We start from the raw sequence: 10,833 nt of genomic DNA on the forward strand, positions 1-10,833 counted from the left end.
TGTAACAGCGGGCGACAGCCCTGATATAACCTTCAGTACAGAACCCTTGTACCTGTAACAATGGGCCACAGTTCTGATATAACCCTCAGTACAGAACTCTTGTACCTGTAACAGTGGGCCATAGTCCTGTTATAACTCTCCGTACAGCACTTTTGTACCTGTCACAGTGGGCCATAGTCCTGTTATAACTCTCAGTACAGAACTTTTGTACCTGTAACAGTAGGCCACAGTCCTGACATAACCCTCAGTAGAGAACTTTTGCCGCAGCCACTATCTCCTTTTATCAAGGTGTTCACACCAGACTCCAGCTGGAAGGACAGATCTGAAAAAGTGAGATAATGTCAACAAATCTTTTGGAATATTAAATACAACATACAAATAAGTGCTTCGAAAATAAAATATATAATATAATTATAGCCAACTATACAGGAATAATTTAATCTTGCTTGTAACACGCATTTTCATTGGCTTAAAAATTTATGTTATCAGCGCATAAAGTAAAAAAGTGACGTTGCCGTTTGTAACGTGGATTTCCACAGGGATTGTGTATAGTAAATTAAATTATAAACACAAAAAACCGGAGTGTACTCCAGTTTATGATGAGAGTACACTCCGTTTTTGTGTGTTATAACTCCATAACATAAAATTATATTCAAGTTATTCCTTAAATACACAAGAAAGACACCAAAATGTAAGTGATTGAGAGTACTGAAAGGAGATCCTGAGTCACTATAACACTTACTTCTACAGAGAATGACATGGCTGTTAGGAGGTCCGTAGGTCAGGTCCTGTATGGTGAGGGCCCTCTCACTCATCTGTACACTGCCAACTGATGCCTCATCTTCACCTCGATTGCTGGGTACATTAGATATGTCTGATAAACTAATAGCTGCATCCCTAGAGAAAGCAGTAGGAAGGCAGTGATCTAATGTCAAGCAATGATATATTGTGTAAAGGGATATACAGTATAAAGTCTGTGAGAAATGCTCTAGCCACTACTACTAATACATGCTAATCACATGCTGTCACTTGGTCAAGGTCATACCTAATAACTTCAACAAATACAGTGCAAGATAAAAGATGAGGTAATCACTCTTAAATGTCACATTTAGAAATGATAAACAGCATTCTATATGTATCACAAGATGAATGGGTCTAATACAAATTTCACAGTAATTTTTTATATAATTTTTGTGAGTACAAAGCTATATGCAAGATTCATGAGGCCCACCCCACTGAAAATATCACATTAATTTGTTTAAACTGAAACCAATGCATCATATTTGTGGGTATGAAACAAGATAATGCAACTCATTCATACCTCAGGTAGATGATAATAATACAATGTACAGCTATCTACAGTAAAGTGTGTAACCTTGACACTTAGAATGTTTAACCTCGACAGGATGGTGTGTGTAACCTTGACACCGAATATGTTTAACCTCGACAGAATGGTGTGTGTAACCTTGACTAATATTATGATTTGAAACCTTGACCCATAGAATGTTTGTAACCTTGACTAAAATTATGATTTGTGACCTTGACCCTCAGAATGTGTGTAACCTTGACTCTTAGTATGTTTAACCTCTACAGTATGGTGTGTGTAAACTTGACAGTATGGTGTGTGTATCCTTGACAGTATGGTGTCTGTAACCTTGACAGTATGCTGTGTGTAACCTCGACAGTATGGGGTGTGTAACCTTGACAGCATGGTGTGTGTAACCTTGACTAATATTATGATTTGTAACCTTGATCCACAGAATGTTTGTAACCTTGACTAATAAAACAAGATAATGCAACTCATTCATACCTCAGTTAGATGATAATAATGCAATGTACAGCTATCTAAAGTAAAGTGTGTAACCTTGACGCTTAGTATGTTTAATCTTGACATTATTGTATGTGTAACCTTGACAGTATGATGTGTGTAACCTTGACTAATATTATGTATGGTGTGTGTAACCGTGACACTTAGTATGTTTATCCTCGACAGTATGGTGTGTGTTACCGTGACAGTATGGTGTGTGGAACCTTGACAGTATGGGGTGTGTAACCTTGACAGCATGGTGTGTGTAACCTTGACTAATATTATGATTTGAAACCTTGACCCATAGAATGTTTGTAACCTTGACTAATATTATGTATGGTGTGTGTAACCGTGACACTTAGTATGTTTATCCTCGACAGTATGGTGTGTGTTACCGTGACAGTATGGTGTGTGTTACCGTGACAGTATGGTGTGTGTAACCTTGACACTTAGTATGTTTAACCTTGACAGTATGGTGTGTGTTACCTTGACACTTAGTATGTTTAACCTCGACAGTATGGTGTGTGTAACCTTGACACTGAATATGTTTAACCTCGACAGTATGGTGTGTGTAACCTTGACAGTATGGTGTGTAGCCTTGAATCACATTTTGATGTGTGTAATCTTGATCTACAATATGACGTGTAACCCTGACCCAGTTTGTTGTGTCCCCTTGACCTAAAATATGATTGTAACCTAGACCTACAATGTGATGTGTTACCTTAGCCTAGTTTGTGTAACCTTGAAACAAATAGAATGTATAAATTTGACCCAAAGTATGATGTGTAACCTTGACCCACAGTATGATATGTATAACCTTGACCTACTGAATGTGTAACCTTGATATAGAATATGATGTGTAACCTTGATCTACAGTATGTATAACCGTGACCCACATCATGTGTAACTTTGACATTAAATATTATGTGTAACCTTGACCTACAATATATGTAACCTTGACCTAAAATATAATGTATAACTTTGACCCAAAGTATGATGTGTAACCTTGACCAACAGTATAATATGTGTTTTCTTGGCCTACAGTATGTGTAAACTGGACCTACAAAAGGTGTATAACCTTGACCAACAAGATAATTTGTATTAACTTGACCTACAGTAGATGTGTAATATTGATCTAGAGTATGTAAAACCTGGACCTACAGTATTATGTGTGTTACTTGACTAAAAGTATAACATGAAACCTTGATCCACAGTATGAAGTGAAACCTTGTACTAAAATATGGTGTAACCTTAACCTACGGTATGATATCTAACCTTGACCTACAGCATGTTTTTTTCATTGACCAACAATATGATTTGAGCAGCCTTGACCCTCAGTACGTGAATAACCTTGACCTTCAATACAACATAACCTTCACTTACAGCAGGGGTGTAACCTTGACTTATACATATATGATGATGTTTTACCTTGACCTAAATTAGAATACTTTGTTATATCTTTACAGCACAGAGTATGTAACATTTACCCACAGTATGATGGGTGTAACCTTGACTAATATTATGATTTGAAACCTTGACCCATAGAATGTGTGTAACCTTGACTAATATTATGATTTGTAACCTTGACCCATAGAATGTGTGTAACCTTGACAAATATTATGATTGTAACCTTGACCAATAGAATGTGTGTAACCTCGACAAATATTATGATTTGTAACCTTGACCCACAGCATGTTTGTAACCTTGACTAATATTATCATTTGTAACCTTGACCCATAGAATGTTTGTAACCTTGACTAATATTATGATTTGTGACCGTGAACCATAGAATGTGTGTAACCTTGACAAATATTATGATTTGTAACCTTGACCCACAGCACGTTTGTAACCTTGACAAACATTATGATTTGTAACCTTGATCCACAGCACGTTTGTAACCTTGACAAATATTATGATTTGTAACCTTGACCCATAGAATGTTTGTAACCTTGACTAATATTATGATTTGTGACCTTGACCCACAGCATGTGTGTAACCTTGACTAATGTTATGATTTGTAACCTTGATCCACAGAATGTTTGTAACCTTGACTAAAATTATGATTTGTGACCTTGACCCTCAGAATGTGTGTAACCTTGACTAATATTATGATTTGTAACCTTGACCCACAGCATGTGTGTTACCTTGACTAATGTTATGATTTGTAACCTTGACCCATAGAATGTGTGTAACCTTGACTAATATTATGATTTGTGACCTTGACCTACAGCATGATGTGTGTAATATTCACAAACAGTTTAATGTAAATTTGACTCATTGTTCTAATATGTGTAACCTCGACACAGGGTATGGTTTTTAACGGTGACCAACGTTTTTTTTAACCTTCCTAGTTTAATGTGTTGGACCTTTACTGACAGTTTGCTATGTTACACAACTACCTTTGACATCACTGAGTGTAAAATACACCATTCAAGCAGGATGTACTGAATATTGTAATCAGTATCCAAGCACCATGCACCAAGATACAGGTCAGGCAAGCACATTGATATAATATAGTTTGCAGTGAATACGTCCATATCTATATGAATCCTCATCAAATAAGTTATCTTTGTCAAATTGAGCATGATCTGTATTGAAACAAGAGTAACGTGGGGCGGAACAATAGACGCTCGTCGAATGCCATATAGTGTTATATACTTTCTTACATTGAAATAAGATCTGCATCATTCTAAGAGTGGTAAGTTGACATGCTATAAAAAATGTAGGAGAAAATCTCCAAACAAAAAATAAAATACTGAAATGAACAAAGGGCAATAACTTTTGCAAAATTGTCGAATCGAAATTCTTTTAAGGGAGACACAACTTCATATCATGATTATAATGTATACCAAGTTTCAAAGAGATCCGTTGAAAAATGTAGGAGGAGATTGCCGGACAAAAATCAAATACTGAAATAAACAAAGGGCAATAACTTTTGCAAAAGTTGTCGAATCGAAATTCTTTTCAAGGAAACACAACAACATATCATGATTATTTGGCTTAATAAGTTTCAAAGAAATCCGTCAAAAAATGTAGGAGAAGATGTCCGGACAAAATATCAAATACTGAAATGAACAAAGGGCAATAACTTTTGCAAAAATCGTCGAATCAAAATTCTTTTAAGGGAGACACAACTTCATATCATGATTGTATGTATACCAAGTTTCAAAGAGATCAGTCGAAAAATGTAGGAGGAGATTGCCGGACAAACAAGTTTACGCCGGACGGACGACGCCATACCAAAATCCTCCTGTCAAATTTGACGGGCGTATAAAAATTACAAAAGTATGATACCAACCCATCATTGCTGGGGTCCAGGAAGTTGTAAACAGTGTCATCCTCAGCTCTCAGTGTGCCCAGGGCTTCCATCAGCTCCCCCACCCTGTAACACAGTATCTAGTTCATCCCGGTGTTGATAACTGATGAGGTACGTGTCAATGCATACAGTTGTCTCTTTCAAGTTTTATTCTTATCCATTAATTAAGAAAATTCATAAAAGATCAAACATAATCAGTATCTCTCAACACAGGACAAGTTTTAAATCTATATAGTGACACAATAGAGGTGAGAGGGCTTAACTCTTTGTCAAGTGAATCTGATTTAGAAAACAAGGTCACAAAGTTGTGAGTGTTGGTCAAGGTCATCCAAAGAATGGTTAAATATTTTAGTTTTCATCAAGGCCATCAAAAGGAATTACAGATTTGATATTTTTATTAAGATCAACAAGTTTCAAGGTCAGGAGACTAAATGATTGTACAGACAGGTATGATTGGTTTTCATAGACTTTATGTGCACTCACTTTATGGCATTCCATGCCATTTCTGCCACCTGTACAGACAGGTATGATTGGTTTACATAGACTTTATGTGTGTACTCACCTATGGGCTTTACCTGCCATTTCTGACACCTGTACAGACAGGTATGAATGGTTTACATAGACTTTATGTGTGTACTCACCTAATGGCATTCCCTGCCATTTCTGACACCTGTACAGACAGGTATGATTGGTTTACATAGGCTTTATGTGTATACTCATCTAATGGCATTCCCTGCCATTACTGACACCTGTACAGACAGGTATGAATGGTTTACATAGACTTTATGTGTGTACTCACCTAATGGCATTCCCTGCAATTTCTGACACCTGTACAGACAGGTATGATTGGTTTACATAGACTTTATGTGTATACTCATCTAATGGCATTCCTTGCCATTTCTGACACCTGTACAGACAGGTATAATTGGTTTACATAGACTTTATGTGTGTACTCACCTATGGGCTTTACCTGCCATTTCTGACACCTGTACATACAGGTATGAATGGTTTACATAGACTTTATGTGTGTACGCACCTATGGGCATTCCCTGCCATTTCTGACACCTGTACAGACATGTCTATCAGTTTGGTGAAGCAGTTGATCAGGTATATGATCACAAATGAATTCTGAAACATTATCAGGATATTTAACAGGAATAACAATTAGAGGAGCAGCTCCATAATAAAACGTGTTTCTGAGCAAGTAAGTCTCAATAAATGGCAATGGTTAAGTGTAGATGGAACATTTTAGGTGGTATAATAGAATCTTCCCCTACCTTGAGTGTGAATAAAAATCTTCGACCCGCAGGATGATATTCTGGATTGTCTTACCTGAGGTTTTGCTGAGGGTAAGACATTCGAGAATATCATGGCGAGGGTGACACACCTGTGGAGGGTGGGAGAATGTCATATGATCCACTGTTCCATAAATGATATGCAATTTCTCCGTATCTCAACAAAGTCTCCATTCATGGATTTCAATTGCAGAACAGAATGCTGGCATTTACACACAAAGACTAAATCAATGTTGTGTAGCAAATACATAAGATAAAGAAATCAAACTTAATTACAAATTGTAAATAGGAGAGAAATTGATTCAATAATTACACTTTCTTATCTTATATTATCAAACATAACAATATATTATAAAATTACCTGGCTAATTAGGGCCGCGAGATCCGAAGCAGATAGATTATCATAAGAACCTTTGAAGATGGGCAAGGCCAGCAACAGGTAACTCAGAATACTTCCCAGATAATCACTCAGGTTTATAGACACTGTAGGGACAAATCCAGCAGGTTATATCAGTTAAAGTATAATTCAGGTCAAGAACGTGTGGACATCCTAGATGCCAATATTGTGATAAACCTTCATTACAATTTTAAGTAAGTTTTTCTATATTATCTACAATGTTTTCTATATATATTGCTTGATAATTTCAAGAAATTTATTTGATATAGTATATATCCTCAATGTTCATTTTTTTTAAACTAATGAAACGGAAACTTTACTTACTATTAAGAAAATATTTTCTGATGACTAATTTCTTTTGGACGGTGAGGAGATTGTCGAGATGAGTATCAGTTTTGTTCCTTTCTATAGCACCAGCTTTATAGAAGGCTGCAGACTCAGCATTCACCCTCATCTGCATGTGTTTAAACCTACAGACAACAGAAATCTAAGTGTTCTATCAAATCTCCCTGTTTGGCCCACATTCCACATCTGGTAGAGATCAACTTTAATGACACCGACAATCCATGTGGAACACTCATACCTTATGTTACAGTTGTGTGACTGCACAACGCACCAAACATACCGTGCGCACATCGTGCATACATCGTTCACACACCGTCCGCATATCGTCCACACGAGGTGCGCACAACTGGGCGATTTAACAATCGTTCGCCCCGTTGTGCGCTTCTCTCCGCACAACTGTGCGATTTGGTACAATTTGATGATCAAATTGTAATTTTACATGTGACGATTAAGGTCGTTTAAACAAGAGGCCCAATGGGCCTGCATCGCTCACCTGGTATTAATCTCACACTTGTTATCTTAAAAGTGGACTAAAATACAGCTACAGGCAGAATATCAGTGTTGGATTCATAAGAACCTATTAAAAGATTTAAACATATGACGCCTGTGACCTTGAATGTTGAACAAGGACATTAGGTTTAACAGGGTTAATATTCTTCCAACCCAGCATGCTTCTGGCAAAATATCATTACCCTGGACCTTTTGGTTATACAGAACAAATCATTTAAAGAGTTAAACATATATTGACCACTGTGACCTTGAATTTGGGCGAAGGTCATTCACTTGGTAGTCCTTCATCCCAGCATGTTAATGGCCATATATCATCACCCTTGACCTTTTGCTTTTTAAGAAGAAGTCATTCAATGTTTTTTAAAACATATTTGACACCTGTGACCTTGAATAGATATGTCAAGGTCATTCATTTGAACAAACTTGGTAGTCCTTCATCCCAGCATGTTACTGGCATTATCCTAGGCCTCTTGGTTATTCAGAAGAAGTTGTTTTAATGTTTAAAACATATTGAACCCCTGTGACCTTGGAACAAAGATAAAGATCACTTATTTGAACAAACTTTGTAGCCCTTCATCCCAGCATGCTACTAGCCAAATATCATCACCCTAGGCCTATTGGTTATTCAGAAGAAGTTGTTTAAAGGTTTTAAACATATTTGCCCTCTGTGACCTTGAATATAAGTCAAGGTCATTTATTTGAACAAACTTGGTAGCCCTTCATCCCAGCATGTTACTGGCCAAATATCATCACCTTATGCCTCTTGGTTATTCAGAAGAAGTTGTTTAAAAGTTTTAAACATATTTGACCCCTGTGACCTTGAATAAAAGGCAAGGTCATTTATTTGACAAACTTGGTAGCCCTTCATTTCAGCATGTTACTGGCCAAATATCATCATCCTTAGGCCTCTTGGTTATTTAGAAAAAGTTGTTTAAAGCAAAAAGTTGACGCCGGACGGACGCCGGACGGACGCCGGACGCCGCACCATGCCATAAAGCTCAGCTAAAAACACCGAAAACAGCAATTCTAAATTTAAGAAAGTATAGACAGAAAGATAAGCTTGTAAATGAAGCTAGAATAGGGAAACATACTAATAAAATCAAGTTTATATGTTTAAACACCAAACCGTATAAATTGTTAAGCCATTCCTCATTTTATACCAACCACGATTGCTATCCCACAACGTTCATCGATCGTCCCCACAAATGTGCGCAAGCAATGATCGTCCAACTGTTTATCCTTCGCACTTTGTAAACACAACTGTACACTACATCTGACACATCATGTGACACACCATGTGGCACTACATCTGATACATCATGTGACATACCATGTGGCACTACATCTGATACATCATGTAACACACCATGTGGCACTACATCCGGTACATCATGTAACACACCACGTGGCACTACATCTGACACATCATGTAACACAACATGTGGCACTACATCTGATACATCATGTAACACACCATGTGACACTACATCTGACACATCATGTGACACACCATGTAGCACTACATCTGATACATCATGTGACACACCATGTGGCACTACATCTGACACATCATGTAACACACCATGTGGCACTACATCTGACCCATCATGTAACACCCCAATTAAAACACCATGTGGCACAACATCTGACACATCAGCGAAACTCTACATCTGACACATCATGTAACACACCATGTGGCACTACATCTGATAGATCATGTAACACACCATGTGGCTCTACATCTGACACATCATGTAACACACCATGTGGCACTACATCTGACACATTATGTAACACACCATGTGACACTACATCTGACACATCATATAACACACCATGTGGCACTACATCTGATAGATCATGTACCACACCATGTGGCTCTACATCTGACACATCATGTAACACACCATGTAACACTACATCTGATACATCATGTAACACACCATGTGGCACTGCATCTGACACATCATGTGATACACCATGTGGCACTACATCAGATACATCATATGACACACCATGTGACACTACATCTGACACATCATATAACACACCATGTGGCACTACATCTGACACATCATGTAACACACCATGTGGCACTACATCTGATACATCATGTAACACACCATGTGGCACTACATCTGACACATCATGTGACACACCATGTGGCACTACATATGACACACCATGTAACACTACATCTGATATATCATGTAACACACCATGTGAAACACCATGTGGCACTACATCTGATACATCAGCGAAACTCTACATCTGACACATCATGTAACACACCATGTGGCATTACATCTGACACATAGTGTAACACACCATGTGGCACTACATCTGATATATCATGTAACACATCAAGTGACTCTACATCTGACACATCATGTAACACACCATGTGCCACTACATCTGATACATCACGTAACACACCATGTGACTCTACATCTGACACATCATGTAACACACCATGTGGAACTAAATCTGACACATCATGTAACACACCATGTGGTACTATATCTGGTACATCATGTGACACTACATCTGACACATCATGTAACACACCATGTGACACTTCATCTGATACATCATGTAACACACCATGTGATACTACATCTGATACATCATGTAACACACCATGTGACACTTCATCTGATATATCATGTGACACACCATGTGACATACCATGTGGCCCTACATCTGACACATCATGTAACACACCATGTGGTACTATATCTGGTACATCATGTGACACTTCATCTGACACATCATGTAACACACCATGTGGAACTAAATCTGACACATCATGTAACACACCATGTGGAACTAAATCTGACACATCATGTAACACACCATGTGCCACTACATCTGATACATCACGTAACACACCATGTGACTCTACATCTGACACATCATGTAACACACCATGTGGCACTATATCTGGTACATCATGTGACACTACATCTGACACATCATGTAACACACCATGTGGCACTACATCTGATACATCCGCGAAACTCTACATCTGACACATCATGTAACACATCAAGTGACTCTACATCTGACACATCATGTAACACACCATGTGGCACTACATCTGACACATCATGTAACACACCATGTGGCACTACATCTGACACATCATGTAACACACCATGTG

The 10,833-nt window shown here is 37.8% G+C and overlaps 1 protein-coding gene across 2 annotated transcripts in view; it reads right to left on the reverse strand.

Moving 5' to 3' along the window:
- The window catches only part of LOC110445991 (ATP-binding cassette sub-family D member 4-like), a 36,487-nt gene that overhangs the window by 11,136 nt on the left and 14,518 nt on the right, over positions 1 to 10,833 (reverse strand). Inside the window, exons 7-12 of one of the 2 annotated variants that reach the window (XM_021490917.1) lie at positions 7,140 to 7,285; positions 6,780 to 6,901; positions 6,160 to 6,251; positions 5,106 to 5,189; positions 743 to 855; positions 212 to 322 (exon numbers count right to left, since the gene is read on the reverse strand). In XM_021490917.1, coding sequence (XP_021346592.1) covers positions 212 to 322; positions 743 to 855; positions 5,106 to 5,189; positions 6,160 to 6,251; positions 6,780 to 6,901; positions 7,140 to 7,285 — 668 coding nt within the window. Of the gene's footprint in view, positions 1 to 211; positions 323 to 742; positions 898 to 5,105; positions 5,190 to 6,159; positions 6,252 to 6,779; positions 6,902 to 7,139; positions 7,286 to 10,833 lie in introns of both variants that reach the window. The other variant, XM_021490916.1, reaches the window with a different exon arrangement.

This window comes from Mizuhopecten yessoensis, unplaced genomic scaffold, assembly GCF_002113885.1.
Source record: "Mizuhopecten yessoensis strain PY_sf001 unplaced genomic scaffold, ASM211388v2 scaffold2435, whole genome shotgun sequence".
NCBI lineage: Eukaryota > Metazoa > Mollusca > Bivalvia > Pectinida > Pectinidae > Mizuhopecten > Mizuhopecten yessoensis.